Source organism: Toxotes jaculatrix, chromosome 23 (genome assembly GCF_017976425.1).
Source record: "Toxotes jaculatrix isolate fToxJac2 chromosome 23, fToxJac2.pri, whole genome shotgun sequence".
In the NCBI taxonomy this organism is placed as follows: domain Eukaryota; kingdom Metazoa; phylum Chordata; class Actinopteri; family Toxotidae; genus Toxotes; species Toxotes jaculatrix.
The window spans coordinates 14,032,813-14,054,049 of NC_054416.1; the positions used below are offsets into that span (position 1 = coordinate 14,032,813).

Consider the following 21,237-nt stretch of genomic DNA (forward strand, 5'->3'; position numbering starts at 1 on the left):
CAGGCCAGAGGTTAACAAACACGGGTCGCTGGGGATGGACACCGCCATAAGCTCCACTTAACCAATGCGCTCCATCAGTCATCACATATCTAAGTGTAGGAAGGAAGTTCAGTGACTGAGCATGTCTGTGCCTGTGACAGCCTGCAGCATAGGCTGAATTCCTCCCCTCCCAGTCTTCATATGGTGTTATCTGTCTGACCATCTCTGCCCCCCCCCCCCCCCCCCCCCGTGCTCAGGTTCCCCCGTGACCGTCTCCAAACCTTCAGTTTCAATGCAGCTCCCATCCATCAGCCTCTCACACCGTTCTCTACTTTTCAGCAGGCCACACAAAGGAGGAGGCAGGAAGTCAAGACAAGACGCCTCCCTCCTTTTAGTTCAACTCCAAGTTCACACAGCTGAATCAAAGCGCCGGCAGACAAATGAGCCAGGTAAAACCTGTCTGTCCCAATGCCCGGGCTTCCTGTGGATGTCTGCAGCGAACACCGACCTCTGGGGTGAAATCGGGGGTTCGACCACAGACGTGACTGACTGTTTGAAAGCACGACAGCCGGCAAATGTAACTGAAACTCTACCTTTCCGGAGAGTCTGGCAGCAGCTTTTAATCTTCTGACTCTTTAAGCAGCCTTTAAGAGATATAATATATAAATGCTTTTATTGAACAGCTGAGGAGACATGCAACAAAGCTCCTTAGCATAGCATGAGCCAGGGATGTTGTGGGTCATGACTACAAAGTTAGAAACTCTAAATTAAGTCTCCTGAGCACTTTTCTGTTAGCACTTCAACCACATCTTTAAAAATAAATCCTGCTTCTGACCTTTTCTTTGTCTTTTTAGCGACGACTGCTATTGCTGCTCAGGCCAAACTACCCATACTTTATATAAACAGTACAGTCACAATACCTGAGCAGACAGGTCAGACACACTGAGTATGTGGGAAAGCCTGTTGGGGGGGGACACTCAGGACCGACGACACCACTACAGCCAGACTAACATCCCATGAGAAATGAGCTGGTGTGGCGGACAGAGCCCCGAACCTTCCCCCCCGATCCTGCTGGGTGCTGAAGTGGCTCGGAGTCTCAGCGGCAGATTGCACCGGGGCAGTGGCGAGCAGACGGTCAACAATGGGCACCAGTATGCATCCTCCATTAATCCCACAGCATTTACAGTTACCCAGCAGTGCCAGGCCCAACGACCAATGGCGGACCAGACTGCCAGGCCAACGGCGCCACCCTGCTGCCCTCAACACATTCATCTTCCCACCAGGGAGGTTCGGGCCGCCAGACAGACGCAGACAGCAGAGACAGGGATGAAGACGGAATGAGAAAGAAAAGGACAATGGGAAGGAAGGAGCAAAAGAAAGTAGGGATAGAGATGTGGAGAAAGAGGGGTTAAGAGGGATCAAGCACAAAAAAAAAAAAAGGAGGAAAGGGCGTCAGAGGTAGAGAAAGAAGGTGGAGATCAGGACGGAGGACAGGAAACATGAAGGAAAGACGGAAAAAAAAAAAACAGACAAAGCAGCTCGGTCTTTTTTATCACCCGCTGTAACTGATTAAGGAGGCCCCAGGATCTTGGCAGAGGTGCAGATCTAAGGCTGGAGGGGGAGGGGGAGGAGGAGGAGGAGGAGGAGTACAGCACTGCCCTACATCAGCGTGGGGATATCCAGTTAGTTAGACTCACCTTCACTACAGAGAAGTCCCCCTTTACTCTGAATAGTAACTGTACTGCTGTGCATATGACAAAGACACACCTGATGGAGTAAGGACAGGTGAAGTGTGTCTCTCGGCTTCTCTGGTCTGCCTGCATCTGGAGCAGCCGTCCGATGACCTTTATTAGCCCCTGGACGTTTCTGTTGAGAGTACAGAGTGAAAAACAGAACACACAGAAGGTTATAATCCAACAGAGACCCTAAGACAATCTCACGTCTGTGTGTTAAATACAGAGCTGGAGTCAGGACGTGGTGAGCCTAGCTTAGCACAAAGAATGGAAGCGTAGGGAAACTGCTAGCCTGCCTGTGTCTAATGTTAAAAAATACATCTCAGAACAGCACAGTCGGTGATGATTCTTTGTTATACAATTGAATTTATACTATTAAATATAAATATATTTCAGTAAAAAGTAAAAAGCATTGTGGGGCAAGTACTTTTGTCCCAACAACCACTGGCAAAAAAAGGTCATTTTAAATGCTGACTCAGTATTTTCCATATAAGATGAGCCACATGGTTGTTGAATTGAAAAGGTCACTTTGCTGTTAAGACTTCCATCTCCAGCTCTGACGGTCGGGGACATGAGAGGCATTAATGGATCACAGTCAGCAGAGGGGGCAAGGACAATGCGGCAGTGTCCTGTTACTGAAGGCTGAATTATGCTTCTGCGTCCAGGTGCTGTGTTACGTCCACGGGCAGTGCAAGTACAGTACGTGCTGTGTGGAGATGACTTTGTGTTAATCTTGTCAGCAGTGGTTAGATTTAGCCTTATTCCTGAGATCGAAGGTCCGTGTGAGTTTTAATCATATTTCGGCATCCTTCTGATTTTTTTGGGTGAAACTCATTTAATTAACATCTAAGTCATTGAGAACCAGCCACGAAGATTCTGGTATTTCCTCAAACACTGACCAGGATCTTTATTTACCTGAACTGCAGAAGGTAACAGGCCTTTCCCTGAAGCAGGACTGTATTAGAAACAAGTCTTTATTTCTATTTCCCTCTGTTTGACAAGTTTAATTGGTCATATTTTAGTGTGAAGCCTCCTTTTGATCTGCTCCCATTTGACCTGTTAGGGGGCGAAAATACAAACTCAACACTTTCTGTAACTGTTTCAAATTAAAGGCCCTCTAGCATTTCACTGGAAAGGAGCCCTTAGTTCCTTAACAGGGCTTTTATTGTGAAACATACAGCTAGTACAAACCACATTTCGGTACACCTACAGCAAAAATAATACTTTAGATGAACAATCCAGAACAGTAGGCTTATTTGGGAGCCAATATGACTACATGTAAGTGCTGCAGTTCTCTTTCGAGTTCAGTTTTTTAGCCTATATTTGCTCACATTTGAGAAACTGGCCCTGTTAAAAAGTATGCCAAATGAGGTATTAGCTCTTCCTGTTCGCAGTGCACCATGGGTGAACAGACACCTACCATGCAATCACCTCGATACTGAAGAAAACGTAGAAACCTGACGATTCTCAAGTTCTGAAGCTTATCTTTATGTCTCCGGCGCCTCCCTGAGGAGGGTTATGTCTCTCCTTTTTGACTTTGTCTATTACAAACCACATCCTGTCATTTCTCAATGTTTAAAATGCCATCTGGAACAATAAGTCCAATTACTGAGAAGCACAGTGAACATTTCATCCCCCACCCCCGTGATGTCAATCCTGTCCAAACAGGGCTTTAAAGGTTTTTTTTTGTTTTTAAGTAAGTTTGGTCTTGTCTTTCCAGTTCCCGTACAGCTTAGCTTCACCTGCCAAGCCTTAACTTGGCTCTTAGTCACAGAGAAAGGTTCAGTGACTGATAAATGATGGCTTAACCATCTCCCTACAAACAAAAAAGGTCAGACAACCTGTTGTACATTAAGAAGAAGGTGCCTGTCAACCACTGTATATTTAGGAAACACACTAAGTGATGCCTCACCCTTCAAGATCTACTGAAACACTGCGAATTATCTTCCCAGGACATAAGCAAACAATTCTTCGGTGTTTAATGTCAGCATATATAAATGCAGAGGCACTTAACAGTAAACTGTGTCATCTGAGATTGGAACTAAAACACATCTAATGTCAGATAGAATCTTATTTACAGTCACAGTATCTGCAACAAGAAGCGTCCTGAGGTTCACACTGTGACACAGTTGGTGCTTTGTCAATTTATCTGTGTCCAATAAGTTAAAATGATTGTAGTTGCTAGGCGGACACTTGCATGTTGCGTACTGAGCCTTGAGTTTGTGGCTTATGGAGTGTTAGTGGTGAAGGCAGGGTTTCGTGTGTTTGGCGTACCTGGCGGAGGGCAGGAGGTTGAGCACGCTGTTGAGGACGTAGTGCAGGTCGGCGTGGCCCTGATCCACCAGCAGCACCACGGCATCGCAGCACGCTGAACGCACCAGGGCGCAGTCGCCGCAGCACCGCTGCCACAAAGCCTCCAACGCTGGGCCCTGATACACACCACCAGCTCGGTCAAACCCAGGTTTAAACCCAGATTTAGCTCAAAGGTGCCATTAAATCAGGCTTTACTGTCCAACTACTGCATACTGTCCTATACCTGTGGGTATTCACTGGTTTGCTGATTAACTTTAAAACTTTCACACGCAAAAGCGAGCAAGTGGTGTTTCAACACGTTCTGTTATTAAATGGGTGTTTGAACTTAGAGAAAGATGCTGCACAAGATAGTGTAAATGCAAACCTCCCCGCCCGTTCACCACCTCACAGCACGGTTTGGAGGAGAAACTCACCTGAGGGGACGCCTGCGTGATTTGCCCATTTTGTCCTTTCTCCTTTAGCACAGCAGCTACGAGATTTCTCACAGCCTGGGGAAAAAAAAGCACAAAACGGGTACAGTTCTCTGCAAACTGTAGGTTCATTTTTAACCAAATTAACAGTGATTTGAGTTTAATCCTTTTAAATCCACTGTTGAATTGTCATCTTTCAACAGCCCTGAAGCTGCCTATTTACACATGTAGCAATAACATTATCATTCAACTAAGAGCCAGAGTCAAACCAAAAGAGAATAATGAAAACACTGAGTTAACCTCATGGACAGGATTAACAATTACACAAGTTATAGAACTGAAAAAAAAAAAAAAAATTTCACTTTCATGCCCATGTCTAGTCCAGCCATGAGTCAGCAGCTTACCTGTGCTTGTACGACGGGGCTGGGAAAATCAAACCGTGTCTTCAAACCCTCCATCGTGTCGGCCAGTCGTACCTGAGAGAAGAAGGGAGAAGAAGGAAACTTACTGAGGGTAAACTATCATTTCTTTTCTTTTGTTTCCTCCAAATCAATGTCAGAAGACAATATGAAGGGAAAAGGGGGGAGCCGGGTGATTCCTTTTGTGTGACTCAAGAATATCACGTATCGGTGGTTCAGTCACCTGTTGCCTCATAGCACCAACGGACCAAACCATCGAGGGGGAAGCACTGCTTGGAGGTATTCAGAGAGCGAGGCCTTTGAAAGCTGATCCCCGCCGCGCGTTATCGAATTATTGGCCCGCAACCGTGACATAATTTTGCATTAAATTATTCAGAAGTCACCAGTATACCTCTCCCCACTCTCTAACTCACAGGTTGCTAAGCAGACGAATGCACCCCGCCCCGCCCCCACCACCCTCCCCCCAGGGCCCCCCCCCCCGTCTCAGGTTTTCTCATTTAAGGCCTGACCACCAGCTGTCTGAGGCCTGTGGTCCACAGCTGCTCACCTGCTGAGCCAGGTTAGGTTTTCACAAGGAGGACTTGACTCAACAGTTTCACATTCTGAATTTCAGCTGTCGTGTTAGTCCTACTTCTTTTCTAAGCTTAAGGTGAGATGATCAGTCACCAATTGAGCATCTGATCTGCCCCAAATTCACTCTGCTGCATTACAAACAGCCCAAACACTCAGCCAGAGTCATGAAGAACGAACATCAGGGACAAGGAGAACAAGGAGTCCTGCAACAGATGGTCTGGCCCTGCACGGAGCCCTGATGTCAGCACATGGAGCCAGCCTGGGATTACAAGAAGACACTGAGACACACTAAATCCACAGAGGAAGAACTGTGGCAAGTTCTCCAAGAAGCTTAGAACAACATACCTGAGAAACTGTGTGCAGGTGTACCGAGGAGAACACTTAGTGCCTAAAGCTTTTGGTGTGTTTGTGTGAGTACATGTGTTTCCTCTTTCTGCTCTAAAGTGCCACTAGCGGTCAAAAAGTCTGCAGGGTACCTCTAATCAATAATAATTTTAGATAACCGACAGAGTCACAGAGGTGGCTGTGTCCAGTTTTGGACTGTTGTTCATTTAAAGTCTGGGAAACTGTGGTGGAGAGACATAAGTTTAGTGGTCTGAGTTTAGACGGATTTCACCGAAAGACTCATTACGTGCTAATAATGAAAAAAATTCCCATAAATTAAAAAAAAAAAAAAAAAAGAATAGAATATTTTAGTCCTTTTCCTGCAACTTGTTAGGCTTAGACATTTCTGTGTAAACTGATATATTGTTCTAACATTACAGTAAACACTGGCAATATGAGTCCTGTGTAGCCTAAGCTCCCCCAACCCCCTCTCCATACACCCAACCCACCACCACCCCCCACCCCTCAGCTGCTGTTATCTAACTGATAAGCCAGCCTGCTCTGCTCTGCTGTGCTGTCCACCACCCAGCTCCTGCACACTCTACGCCGGCTCCCACTCTCAGCTTCATGGCCACATGAACAGGTAAGTCAGCTGCACCTGCTGACATACAGCTACATTCTACAAACTGACACTACACTTTATCAAATGCTTATTTACTGATGTTTGTAAAAACAAAAAAAAAATGTGGTCCTGATCATAGCTACTGTATCCACCACTCTTTAGCTTTATGGTCTTTAAAATGAATGAAACAATATGAGGAGTTTGACAAAGATGGTGGTGGAGGAGGTTTACTTTTCTATGACACTCATTAAAAAAAAAAAAGTCAGTCACTGTTTATGTTTTAAGTGATGCCTATGATTTAGAAGAACCTGGCTCCTTCTCTAATTTAAAGACCGTGAATCGTCAGCTAAACCTTTAAAAGTTTGTCCACCAAACGGTTCCAGTGGCTTCTGCAGCATATTTACCTTACAGCTAAACAATATGGGCCTGGCCTGTACTGCTAGGTCTGCATTAGCAATACAAGTCAGGACAATGCATGAACCCGTGTTGAGCCAACAGTGCTTTAGAAATGACACCACTGAGGCTTTACTGTGTGACACTCACTGCTGCTGCTGCAAACTGCACGTGCCGGACAGGCACGCAAGATTTCTCACGGCCTTTCAGGTGGCACAGCGCACGCATGTTCGCTCACGGCCATGTCGAAATCTCCAAGATCAGTGCAGCAAAGAATGCAGCCCCTTGACATATGACACAGTTGTCTCAACAAGTTGTTTTTTTTTAACTTTATTAGACACATCTTACTAAGGCCTGCTAAATCAATTACTCAATTAATCAATCAAAAGAAAATTGATCAACAGCAGTTATAGTATTCTGTCAATACTTTACATTTATCAAGCAAAAACAGATTAGCCACTCTTTGTTTAATTTTAATATATTATTATTTTGTGGTTCTGAATTATCTTTTGGTCAAAACAAGCTATTTAAGTTCATCACTGAGGGCTGTGGGGAACAGGAACACCAAAAATCACAGTCATAAAATCCCATGACATAAATAAAAATAAAGCTTTTAGACCAACTGCTAATGAATACTACCACTACTACTACTACTACTAATATTAATAATAATTATAATAATAAATAACTAGTTGAGGTCACAGTCAGTAATAAGAAAAGTGAAGTTGCTGCTGAATCTGTGAAGGTTTCAACCACTAGTCTGGCTATGAAGAAATGTTTTCATGAGCGAGCCCCCAGTCTCCACATCATGCCAGCACAGTAATGTGCAAGCATGCGCTCAAACCTGCGGATGATGAAACACACGTCCCTGCTGATAGTTGCACTCTATTCCACTGACCCATAGTTGGTGGCAATTTAACAGAAACGTGCCACAAAAAGGGCAGAGAGAAGAGAGCTGCTAGCTTTTACGGCTAAGCAAAACATAACCCAAGCAAAACCTCAGAGGAAATTCTGATCAAGCAGTGTGTATACAGGTCAAACCACAGAACCAAAAGTAACCTCTGGAGCATAGAGTACTGAGGTTTTTATACTGTGACACTTATACTAGAGTTTTGCACTGGAGCAATTACATTATACTGATTACTGTTGTCATGGTAAACATCACCAGGGGTTGTTAATCATGGCAGACTATCACCCCAGTCACTACCATGAGTGTTAAACTGTTAGACTACATAGTAATGTTTCATTTGGTGTATAAGAAGGGTAGCATAGCTTACTTGTACGCCACATAAAACATGACTCAGTATTAAAGCTACTGCACTAATCCACCCAGCTTGGCTCACATCAGCATAATGATGCTACTGTTGCCCATGATGCTGTATTTTGACAGCAAGAATTTTATTTTTATTTTTTAAACCTCGCCGTTTGGTATATTATATTTATGCCGAATTAAGCAATACTTTACACTTCGTTAGAAAATGCTATCAAAAGCGTTTTGTGCATTCAAATATTTTGCTAATAAGTAAGTGAAGATAAAGCTGAAAGATATGTCAATGGGGTTTACTGCAACGCGTACTCTCAAGCTAGTCGTGGTCCTGATGCTGGCTACGTGTCGCACATATATGTAAACCGGTAACAGAGGAACTTTAGCACAAACCTGTGTTGGACCAAAATAAGCTTCTACAGCCAGTGATAATTAATAAATGTGATAAAATGAAATACAACAAACTACTTAAGTTAGCTGAACCAGCTAATAATAGCTACACTGGAGTTATCAATACAAGCTAAAGCTAACTGACTAGCTGTCCATTATTAAGATAGGTGGGCTGTACTTATGCTGCAGCAGACTGAGTAACATATTAGCCTCTAAGTTAAAACTTAATGAAAGTTAAACATGCTGCTGGCAAACTTTACCTCACTCATCCAACCTCCCGTTTACCCGCCTGTAACTACGGTGCGTATCGAGGACCAAAATTGACCAGCCAGACACGCACAGCAACCTTTCTCTATCACGTGCTGTTAGTCACCGTGTAACAACCTTAATATGACAATTAAAAGTTAATTAAAGAAACAGGGAAGTTTGTGAAATGCATATTAACATAGCTTACAGACCAATACAGCAGAGCTTTTAGCTCAGCCGGGTTAAAAAATTCCCTCATATCACGGATTATATGGCCTCATGAGAGTAGCGGCACCATGGAAGTCTATGACTGCCTATATTAAAGTTTTATTATTTTCATTACGGCCTTTGATTAATTAGGCTAGTCCCACTGAGACAAAGATTTCCTTTTCAAGGGAGACCTGAGTTGTGAGTTTTAAAAAAATCCTGCAGAACTAATATAACTAATATGTACTAATTTCTAATGTATTAGAAAACAGTAGGAAAGGTAGGTAGGTCTAATAATTAAATGATTATTAATAATTATGAATTAATCATTAGATCATATTAATTGATAATATTAATTAGTTTTTTTGGTTTGGTTTGGTTTTTCTCAAAACATGGAGATCATATAATTTTTATTATTAATGCGGCTGTATACCAAAACCTTTAGGGGTCCATTTACTGTGAATGTGCAGACTGCAAATATGCAAATATTAAAAATGGCAGACAAGTAAACAATGGGAAAAGAGTGGACGTTTTCACAGAATAATCTGAAGACAGGCCAGTTTGCAACTGTTTCTTTGCGTGTCTGTAAGTATTGATGCCCTTGCTTTGCTGTTGTCTTTCAGGCTTATTTGTTTCAAAGTCATGTACAGATGATGTACTGCCACAGTAACATTTCTGATCACATTAACCGTACATAAACGTTCGAATTTGACCGTTTCAAACAAGTTTGAACATCTCATTTAAACTATTAAAACAAGCTTGATTTGCCGGTTTTCCCCTGGGACTTGAAGGCAACACAATAACAGGAAGGTTGCGGCACCTGATTGGAGGTCCGTGTGTCTGCCGTTCTCTTATTGGCCTTTTCCATCTCGTGCTAACTCTAAAGCCCCAGCGGGTACACCAAGCTGCGCGTGCGCTTTGCCCATCAAAGCCGTGAAGTTTGCGGAAATGAGCCAGAACAATGACGGAAATAGGGGAGGATTGACATTCAAAATAAAAGGATGGAGCGTAAAGGACACGGAAAAAGGAACGTTATGTCATGAAACTAAAACTCATCTACATTTCTCAGTATGGCAGCAGTTAAATAACTCAGATCCTACAAGTACTTAAAAGTATTTAGAATCCATTTGACCATGCAAGATAAGAATTATCCTCAAACCAGAACTGGATCTGCCACCAGTGTGTCCTGGATGATGACCAAGGGACAGCAAATAAATAAGTATGAGTTATGTTCGAAATGCTGTAGATATAAATGATAAAGTCACAGTACTGAACAAGAATACCATGTACATAAAAATAACTTGTTCTTCCAGATCGAGGCCCTTTGACTTTAAATACCCATGGAGGTCTTGCTCCAGTTGTGCTAACAGCTCAATATTGAATACCATGGACCGGTAATAAAACAATGACAGTATGGTGAATACGCACCCATTTTCAGTAGTGTTTTAGGAGATATGTAGCATATAATAGTTGTGGTACTGAATGGAGTTTGGATTATATTTAGGATGATTCAAGCATTTTTAGATTCAATATGTTTAAATTTGGCTGCTCTTAGGTTACCAACAAATGAATGAACAAATAAACATTTGCCAAATTTTATTCCTTGTACTTTGAAGCATGATTGGAAACATCCTACAGTTCTCCATGTTTGGAAATAAAATTCATAGGTAATTGAATACTCATCCTAGTTAATATAAATGTGAAATGTTCAAATTCTTAAAAGAAAAACTTTAGAGACTTTAGTTTTCTGGGTCTGTGGGACATTTTCAGATGTTGACAGGGAGGACATACTTTCAAATTAATACTGGATGACAGTGCGTATTGATTAATACCAAAGAATATTGCTTAAACAGTGTTCTGTAATTAGTTTCTTTAGGCTTGGTGTCATCCATAGCACAGCTTCACTGCAGAGGATTTATTTTGAAAGTCCACAGCGGAATGTATCTAGGTTATTCAGGGTAATTGACAGCCGGCGAGCCTTTGAAAGTCTTGAGTCTGACTTCAGTCCAGGAGAGACCATGTCTGCCGTCATAGGCAAGCTCTACTCACCTCTGCTCTCATTTAAAACTAATTCTCCATGAAATAACAGTAACGCTGGGCCTCAAGGATGGCCAACTCGGTGAGTAGCCTTTTGGAGGGTTTACCCGTCTGTCCGGTCTAACGGCGTATGTTTGGACATTTTGCTGTTTTGTCACACCGGAGGAGTCGGTGGCTTTTAGTCCGTAACGAGGATTTTCAAGCCGTACAGCTAGCTAGAGCCGATACGTGCCGCTATTCCTGAATGAGCATTGTAATGCAAAATTCCCCTCAAAAACCTTGCAGTTTTAATATTTTATTTTACTTACAGACAAAAATTAATTTTCTTTTATGTGTAAGTTACGGCTATGAATGGTTATACTACATACTTTAATTCGGCGTAATGCTGCACACAATACATCAAGTATCATTTAAACCGGGTAACATGTCAACTTTCTCTACGGGTTTTTGTGGTATTCTCATTATATTATCTTTGAGCAGCCGTGTAACATTACCCCAGCAGTTAGAGCAAATTTTAGTTGTTAAAGGTGTGTGGAAATGTGTGCTGTTTCATTCCTGGTATTCATTAAGAATTTACATGTAGGTTTTAGCTGATAGTAAAAAGTCGTAAGTCAGGTTTTCCCAAATGTGTGGATGTGCCGAAGAGCAAAGTGAGATTAAAAATGCTAATTTTTGAATGAAGTTCGCCATGCAGGAGTCGGGAAGATAACCCGTAGAAGGGGTTATTTAAACGTCAGCTCTCGGGTTTGTAATTGTTCTGTAAACTGTAATGAGAGTGATAGAAATTATTCCAGTACACTGTCCAACATGTGTAGTGGTTATTTTGTTATTTTTTTTTTAAACTTTGCTTCAATTTGAGCTGTAACAGTTGCATTTTCCCACACAGGGTGCTGTTCAGGTGAAACTAGAACTTGGTCACCGTGCCCAAGTTAGAAAGAAACCCACTGTGGAAGGCTTTACCCACGACTGGATGGTGTTTGTTCGAGGACCGGAGCACAGCAACATTCAGCACTTTGTGGAGAAAGTGGTTTTTCACCTGCATGAAAGCTTCCCTAAACCAAAAAGAGGTAAAAGAAAAAAAACCTGTTATTCCTGGTGGTGTGGTTGATGTTTTCTTTGGCCCTGTTTCTACAGGGCAGCTCTGTTTCCTATGCTGGGAGAGGTGGAGGAGGGGGGACCTTCAAATATCAGGGAGCATCCCTCTGATATTATGGAGGGCGGTAGAAAAAAAAAAGTGCTGGAGAAAAGGCAGATGTTTTTGGTCCTGTGAACATAGACGGTGCATTTTATGTCCTGTTGTTACTACTGTGTAAGTGTTAGTACCATGTGGCGGCTTTATGTGGTGCTGAAATGCTCCAAAATGTTCGGAGCCTTTCAGGTTTTCCCTTCTAAATGTCACTCCATAGAGTTGTGTTGGTTTGAAACCCTGCCAGACACAAGTAGTTGCATGTGATGCTGCTTCTTGGACATGAAACGGATAAACCTTGTATATAAGTGCTGTTTGGTTTTGGGGGAGTAAGCGTAAAGGTAAAGCAGTGACAGGTATAAACTTGTATGAATATTTACTTGGCATCATGAACTTAGCTGTGCAGTCTCTCCACCACTAACATATATACACATGTGTAAAAGTAAACCACTTTAAACTGGTCTTTTGTTTCTGGTCAGTATAACACACCTTAGAAAGGAGAAGTTACCTGTCAGGTTTGGGACCGTCTGAGTTTTTTAGGTGACTCCAAGCAGCGAGACACAAATGACTGGTCTTTGTTCCCCAGTCCTGCCGTGCCCAGCACTGTGATGTGCACTTTCATGTGAAGAAGATTGAAGCTGTGCTATAAGAAATGAGGAGAAGCAGCAGTTTTTTCCTAGAAAGAATCATATTCTTCCCTTTGTCTGAATTGTTTATGAAAAAAAAAAAAAGTTTTTATCCCAGAATATGTTGATATGTTGCTGGAATGATGAGCTCAGCAACATCTTGGCTTCATGCAGGACTTTGGAAGACTGTCCTGTCCTATGAGGGACAAGAAACACAGACATTTTAATCAGCATCGGAAACAAAAGTTCCACCAGTAGAATTTTTTTTTTTCCTGGGATCCAGGAGCCTTTTAGTTCCTCCTGTATTGTTCCTGATTTTAGACGAGTTTAAACATGGTAAAAATGCAGACAGCAATTTGCTGAAGGAATCTTTTTTAATTCCTGCAATTGTTCCTGGGCTTAATATCCTGGGGCTGTTGGGGGTGGCCATCCATTTATATATGCCTTTTAACACCTGTCATTTTTTTTTCCCCCCACCACATGTGATAATGATTTCACTGAGCTGCTGGGAACACCTGAATGGTCTGAAAGTCTAATCTGGCAAGTGCCCGAATATCAGTAAGATTTATAACTAGTTTAGAAATCGATGTGCTTCAAAGATCTGAAAAAAAAAACTGTGTGTTTTGTTTGAGGCCCAGTGCACACTAAGTTTGAAACATTCCTGTATTCATTTACCTCAGTGCCTCTAAGCAGTCTATAAATCAAATTCCTATCTGCTGATATGGAACCGTCAGAGCTTCACAGTCCTCTTAAAAGGCCTTTTGATGACAGGCTACTAAACGGGTTTTGGCTTCTTGCATCCTTCTCCCTGCTCTTCAGCTCCTGGTTTGGTCTATAAATTTGATATGTGGCTCAAACACCACGGCCTAAAGCCCAGCAGGTGAATACTTAACCTTCAGTAAGTCTCATGCGATGACACATGCCATGAGGTCTTTCCAGCGCTGGTGCGGTCTTCGGGGCGGGGGGGGGGGGGATTGGGGGGGTAGAGGGGGTGGCTCTGCGTTTTTGCATGGTGACAAATTGCGAGCCTGATGCGTTGAGTCTTCAGATGCTCCTGAGTGTTTCCAATTGAAACGCAGCCTGAGTGTAATAGATCAGAATCCACACTCTCTTCATCTGGTCCGCTGTTTACATTTAGTGAGGATGAACCAATGAAAACCACTTTTTACAAACTGCAGATTTGATTAGAACAAAGTTAAATGACACAGGTGCTGATTTGGATGTTGGTGCGTTGAGGTTAACATCTGTAAAATCCACTCTTTTATACTTGTACAATGCTTGAGCCTTGGTCAGACAAAACAAGACGTTTAAAGATGTCACCTCTGGCTCTTCTGTGACATTTATAGAGCTGGAACAGTTAGTTGATTAATTGATTAGTCAGTCAAATTGGCAACTATTTTGACAGCCAGTGAACTGTTTGAGTCGGTTTGCATTTGTTTGGCAAATGAAGAAGAAATATTTAAGGTTCTGCATTGTTTCTCAGTCAGAAATCAAATTTAGGCAAATTCGGGAGCGTCGACCAATTTGACTTCTTTATTGTATCCCTTCCATCCAATCCTGCGTTCAGCTGACACTCAGGCGGGTTTGATCTGTTCATCAGAGGCTCGTTCCAGTAACTCAACTTGCTTGCCAGAGTTCACCTGTTCTAAATAAGGCTGGGCCTCAACGTTCCCAGCAGATCATGGCTCACTAAGCAGCTTGTGGGCAAAATGGCATCAGAGCTAAATGAAAATCAGAAGTGTCAGACTCTTCTAAAGCTTTCTAAGGATGGGAGGGGGGGGGGCAGTGCATGGAACTCTTGCAGGATCTGGATCAGTTGTATCCAAAGCAGCACCAGGCAGACCGTCAGTGACCACACACCGTCAGATCAATACATCCAAGATTATAGAAACAGAAAAGCAGCCACCTCACAGATGTAGAATTTGCTAAATAAAGAACGCAAGACTTCAGTCAACAAATGTACTGTTTAAAGACTTCTGTCTTGTAGTGGTCTCAGAGGACAAGGAGCAGTTTGTAAACCACTTATCAGGAGGGGAAACGAGGCCAGATGCTTGGCGTGATTTCTTTCTTTTTTCTTTGCGTTCTCTCTGTTGAATTAAGTCACTTCTACAGCTGTTGCAGATCACGCTGTCCTCTTTTTTTTTCCTTAGAGAGAGAAGCTTTTCACTCACCTGTGAGTCTCACATGGTGACTGACCGTGCACTCTAAATTAAAATGGGAGGCATTTAAAGAAGTCGTAAGCACAGTGTAAACCTGTCAAAAGGAATTGAGCCTTGTGTGCTGGGTTTAGAGATTATAGATAACATTTTTTTTTTTTTTTTTTTACTTTTTATGGACAGCAGGATTATTTGTGCAGCGTTAGGAGAGTAGCTGTGATTGGTTTCATACTGTGTCGCCTTGGAAACCTGATATTTAGCGTGAGGAGTGGGACGGTGCAGGAAGGAAAAGAGCCCATCTCAAACTAAATGTACTGGAACATCATTTTTACTTCTCCCTGTTCCTCCTGGTTTGTGGAGGCAGATTTGACTGATGACTTTCATGCTTGAATTCATTTTTTTTTTCATCCTGACACTGTTTTTTAAGACAAGATACTTACCTTCCAAAAACAAAAAAAGAATCCTTAAAAATGTTTTGACCCTGATGCATTTAAATACAAGTTCTTTTTCCTGAGTTACCTCCACCTAGATCCACTTACATAACTGACTGTAGTGTGAGATAAATGGAGGTTAGCTCTGTGAACCTTGCATCATGATTCCGCAGCCTGGATGGCAGCAGGAAAGCGTTTGTTATGTGGACCAGGGATCCCCAATGGCCTGTCAGGATTTCAAAGACCAGGGGGCAAAGTGAAAGGAGGGAGCCGTAATCATGTTTCAGACTATCTGGTACAGATGCAATGAAACACAATGAGATCTATCTTTGCCACTTGGCTCATGTGCAGGTTTAATTTAAGAGGCATCCATTGTTTGGATTTGTGTCAGCCGTGCTTTATTTGCTCTTGCAAAGATGCCGGTGACGATAACAGCTTTTCCACGTCAGCTGTTTCCTCGTTTGCTCAAAGACGGCTCTTCTTATGGCCGTGGCGTCACTTTTTCTGCATTTTCTGTACACACACACACATACACACACGAGGTGCAGCAGTCAAAACATAGGAAGCAGTCGGAGTGAGAAAGTGACAAGAGACCACGGGTGTAACTTCCTCCCACACTCTCGGTGATTTGTTGTGCAGCCCCGGAGAAGCTGCCAGACACACATTAAGATTAATGACGAATCAGTCAGTAAAGCTGCCACCGCGCTTCATTATTGCCGTGCGGTTAACGGGCCAGCGTTGAGGCGTCGTCATGGAGACGGCCAAATGGCATTGCCATTTGAACAAATGGAGGTAAAGAAGCTCTTTGCAACCAGTGAAGGGGGTGCTATTTTGCCAATAGGCGGCAGCGGCTCATGCTGCTTAAGCACCTCATTTGGAGCCTTGGCTGCCATTTAATCTACTCTGGAGATGGCATCTCTTCAAAGGTGTTTGTGATATTTCAGAGGATTGTCACTTTTATGGAAAGATGTAAGACAGTGTAATGGGCAAGAAATGGGCCAGCTCGCTGAAAAGATTTGTGAGATTTGTGGTCTGTGCAGAGCAGGAAAGATACACAAGAGCTGAGGTTCTATTTGTGTTTTCTAAGACCAAGGTACTTTTTGTTACAGGGGGGGAAAAAAAAACACTTGAAACCAAAAGAGGGTGTGGTGGTGGCGGCTTAGTTTGCCTGGTCTGGCTCTGTAATCATGGCCATTTTAACCAAACCAGACCTGGAATATACCAGCATTTTACTCTTAAAATCACCATCAATGGCATGCTCGCCTGATTTAGCATTTAACATTTTGAGCATTATAAATCGTTTAATTTAGCATTCAACAGTTTTAGGATTATAAGTCGGGGGGTTATTTATGGTACACAAGATCCCTGGTCTGGCATGTGCTTCCATTTTGGGGTTTGCTGCCTTTTTCTGCCTGGCAGAGAAAGATTAAAAAAAAAAAAAAAAAAAAAAGGCAGAAGAGATCATCTTTATCATTTTATTTTATTTTGAAAAATGAAAACATGAATTCATGAATGACAGCTACTCCTGGGGCAGTGGATAATTCCTGTTCACCTGCATGACTTCAGCCCACTGGTAATTCCTGTGTTAATTTATACAGGGATGTGTGTGATTCCTGGATTACAATAGCTTGTGTATACAAGGCAGTGTATAATTCTTGGATGATCGCAACTTGTATTCATTTATACTAGGTGCACATCAGCAAGTTATACCAGGCTGATACGACTAACTGACTGACTATACACACGTGAACATTGTAGCTGGGTTTAAATATAACACTAGATGCATTAGGGTGATGTCATCTTAAATAAGTTATCATGTTTGTTTGTGTATGAAGAAACGCATCCATCCATCTGTGGTTAAACACTGTCAGCTCACAGTTTTTAAGTCTGACCCACCACTCTTTGTTCAGTGTTGCTGTAACTTAGTGGAAAACTATAAAACAGAAGTGTTAGACATTATCTGTATGAGCTGAAACATTAAAGGGGCTAACCAAGTGTGGTTTGGCTAACAGACCACAACTGTCCCACTGCTAAGGCTGTCTCAGTGGAACGCCCTCTTTATGTTATCTTTATGATTCACTAGCACCAAGATGTAAATCTAAATATGTGGTTCACCAGTAGCACCAGACTTGACAAGTCTCCTGTACCCAACAGTATGGGATATATACATGCACCTTTACAGCCACATTAGAAATTCAGATTCCTGTCTTGTGGATGAGCACAGACACATCTGTTTAACAGCAGTAACTCAACACCTCATTTGTTTCCGAGTAGGAACGTGTGCAAGTGGCTGTGATCTACTTATGTGATCCCATTAAAAATGATCGTCTTTACAGTTTTATGTATCCCATACGTTATGACTTGAACCTGCCCCGTCCTGTATATGCTGTCTCTTGAAAAAAAAAAAAAATGTAGGGCTGCGTGCTGCTTTTTTTTCCACTGGAAAGGTTAAGCTTCATCCTGGAAGATTTTTTTCTCTCTTGAAAAAGTGAAACATGTTGCCTGAAGAAGAAAATAATTCCAGCAGGGAAGCAAGCATTTGCTCTGCGTGAGGCTTGTCCAGCTTTATATTCTCAAGTGTGCTGTCTTATTTTGCCGCAAAGCTGTAACGGGCTAATTGCTGCTCCTGTGACTTGAAACTTGTGAAGCTGTAAGTTTCGTTAACAGTTGCGTTCGGGGGCCCATCTGAAACTTCCAGTGTGTACCTCCCGTTTTTTTGAGGCTTTTTCAAAAGGGCTTCAAGTCAAACTAGACAACAATAGCTGAGGGTGAAGGGTATCTCCTTTCCTTAAAGAAAGAGCCTTCTGTTCTGTTAGCCAGATTGGCGACAGTATAAGCCCCTCACAGTGTACACATTACACACACACACCCACAGATTGATGCCTTAATGATTGGGCCAACATGTTAGCCTCTGGCCATCTCCTGGGCTCTCTGGAACGCTCGCATGAAAACCTTTTAACTCCCCTCATCCTCCGCTGCAGCTTAATTTGTGGCTTGTGTGCACATACCACATAAGTCAAGTCGCTGCAGTGACCTATACAGAAGATACGGATCCTCGGGCTGAAATATGTCTCAGAAGCTGCGGTGCTTTTCCTTTTGCCTCTTTTGCTGTGGCTTTGCTAATGCGATCTCTCTGAGCCGCGATGATAGCAGCATTTGATATCGTCGCAGGAGATGAAGGATGCTTTCCTGTGTGCTTGCACGTGTGGTTTCTTTTGTCTTACGCCTGCCTTAATAAAGTTTCAAAAGGCAAGCAGCAGTGACATCATCACACTTGACTTTATTTAGTGGCTTTACAGTAAGGGATGACACATTTCAAGCAAGTTAAATGTGCACCTTCCTTGCTGTAGTTCAATCGACGGCTCAGCAAATGATTGCAACACTGGAATACTTCATTAATTTGCTGATAAGAAGGCAGTCATTTGCATTCATGCGTGCACAGTAGAAATACTTGTATTACATACTCTGGAGCAGCCAGACCACCCTGTGTCTTCTCATGCTGTGTCTGTGCATTTCCAAGCCATTTCCAGCTCCTTAAACCTTAAAAACGTCTTTTTTAAATTACAACTTGTTAGTTTTTCTCCACCTCCTCCACTTCAGGCAGCTACAGTACCCTGCAGATAGATTTTTTTTTTAACTTAGTTTTAAAGAAAGTTGTTTGTTCCTTCTCATGAACTGAAACACCGCTTTGAATGATAATCAGTCCTCAGCTGTGCTTCAAGCCAGGTTTTTTTTTTCTTTTTTTTCCTTATTTCCTTTTATTTAATTTTATGTAATTAAAAGCCAGACAGTCGATAGTGTCAAAGGTCTCAACAGTGAATGTGTGTGTGTGTGTGTGCAACTCTCGGGACATTTACAGTTACTACTGAAGCCTTTTCCTGTTTTGTTGGCGTCAAGAAGATGTGGTGCCCAGTGAAGGAGACTGGGGGTTGAATGTCGTGGGTTTGGGAGTTTCTCCGTGATAACTGAGCAGCAGAATTTTCAGGTTTCACAAGATACACAACTCCAAATGAAGTCTAATGTGTGTTTGCTAACATTTAACCACTGCCACTTTAAAAGGCTTTCATACATCTTTCATATTGTTGTTAAATAGCCACTTTAACTTTAAGGTTAACAAATTAAAATTCCCCCTAAAATTTAGATAAACAGCAGTTGTCTCTTTTAATTTTTGCACGTGTATGTATGACGTGAAGAAGATCATTAACTGTAGCAGTGCATCCTCATAAGATAAACTAATTCAGTGTTTAAATGAAACTGAAACTAACACCACTGAACCTCTTGATCTGCTGAATATTGGGAACATGTGGTGAGCAACGTAGCGATAGCTACATTGCTAAAGTAAACTGATTACTAAGTTGCAGCATGTGTACCTCCGATTTGTCGCATTCTCCTATTACAGTGTTAAATGCAATGTTGAAAAAGAACCCAGAGAACAAGCATCAGAAAGAGCAAGAACCATTTTACTGTGATCCAACAGCTGGAGGTTCAAGTCAGCTGACACAAGTCGAGAGTTTCTAAGTCTGTGTGCACATTAGGGGACTGAAAGTAAGATTTTTTTTTTACCTGACTTGGTGTATAAAGGACCCTAAGACCCCCTCTGCCCCCCTCCTCGTCCCCCTTTCCCAGTGTCTGGCGGAAATCAAAGAGCTGCAGGAATTTGCCAGTAATTGTTTTACGATTCCTCCAGAAATCATACCTACTTGTATAGGTGGAACACAAAGAAAGCAAGAGCCATGAAAGCTGCAGGCTGGCTGCTGCCGGCCGGCATGAAAGGATGGGGAAGGGGGGGGGGGTGTAGATAGACGGGGCAGCCACCACCAAATAACAGGAACTGAGCTGTAAATGCCGGCTCTCCCTCGGTTCAGTCAATGAAAGGAGGTTGGAGGAAGTGGTTTATTGAAGCATGTTTTATATGGGCTGTCTGTTGGCAGCTCTTTCTCTCCTTTCTCACTCGGGCCTGCCATAAAACATTTGTCTTTTATTTACAGCACCTCCGCGCACCAAAGCGGGTTTGATTTGAATCAGTAGCTCACGAGCTCTGTTTTTATCAGTGACAGAAACGTCGCCAGAAGGTGAAATTATTTACCAGAACTAACAACATCATCATCATCATCATCATCTGTCAACTGTGCCATTTTGTTTCAGTAATAAAATAAGTCAAAATTAATTAATCCGTCATTTATCAATCAAAAACACCAAACGTTCATGGGCTCCAGCTTCTCTGTTTTAAATTAAATTGTATCTTTGGTTCCTGGTTTCTATATTTAAGATGAGTGTATTATCGTACTAACAAGGTTTGTCTAGACCAGGATGTGATGTTGACATGAGCACTGTTGATAAGTCTGATGTTCATGCTCTCCAGCTGATTCATGGATACAGTATAGGGTAATAATCATTTTGCACCATACAACAATATCAGCTCTGCTTGGACCAAGCCTCGGAATTCAGCTGCGACGTTTTGATTTCAGTGGTGCCACAACCTTTTCGTTAGACCCTCCGAGGATCCAAGAGTAGTTAGTTAAATCAACAGTAGGCGTATTTAGCGAAGCTGCATGTTGATAACTCTCCCCTCACTAGCATGTCTGTACATGTGAGGTTCTGACGGAGCCCCAGCTGTGTCAGCTCGGAGGCAACACAAGCACCAGGGGTGCAACATATGGACAGGGTGCAAAACAGTCTCATACCAAGACCGGTACAGGTGGAGGTGCAGTTTCTAGACGTGATCCACAGCCACCTGTGCCCACACGTGGTTTTGTGTTTTTTCCCAGACAATAGGGAAGTAAATTTGATGTGACCTGCAAGTAATGTGGGAAGTATAGTAGTAGTAGTTGAGTATCATCCCTGGTTGTACTGGGCCTGTATGGGCTAAGTTGCTATTTTCATACGATTGTTATTTTCACTATTGAACTATTGTTGAATGATAAGAGT

General features: G+C 42.5%; 2 protein-coding genes across 4 annotated transcripts in view; one reads left to right on the forward strand and one right to left on the reverse strand.

Moving 5' to 3' along the window:
• focad (focadhesin) overlaps nt 1-8,789 on the reverse strand; it is a 24,363-nt gene extending 15,574 nt beyond the window's left edge. Inside the window, exons 1-5 of the mRNA XM_041031229.1 lie at nt 8,681-8,789; nt 4,840-4,911; nt 4,439-4,513; nt 3,987-4,141; nt 1,747-1,845 (exon numbers count right to left, since the gene is read on the reverse strand). Of these exons, the coding sequence (XP_040887163.1) occupies nt 1,747-1,845; nt 3,987-4,141; nt 4,439-4,513; nt 4,840-4,911; nt 8,681-8,689 (410 nt within the window). The 5' untranslated portion in view covers nt 8,690-8,789. The remainder of the gene's footprint in view (nt 1-1,746; nt 1,846-3,986; nt 4,142-4,438; nt 4,514-4,839; nt 4,912-8,680) is intronic.
• A 2,106-nt stretch (nt 8,790-10,895) lies between these two features.
• mllt3 (MLLT3 super elongation complex subunit) overlaps nt 10,896-21,237 on the forward strand; it is a 35,710-nt gene continuing 25,368 nt past the window's right edge. For all 3 annotated transcript variants that reach the window (XM_041031886.1, XM_041031884.1, XM_041031885.1), the window contains exons 1-2: nt 10,896-10,992; nt 11,797-11,977. In XM_041031886.1, the coding sequence (XP_040887820.1) occupies nt 10,981-10,992; nt 11,797-11,977 (193 nt within the window). In that variant the 5' untranslated portion in view covers nt 10,896-10,980. The remainder of the gene's footprint in view (nt 10,993-11,796; nt 11,978-21,237) is intronic.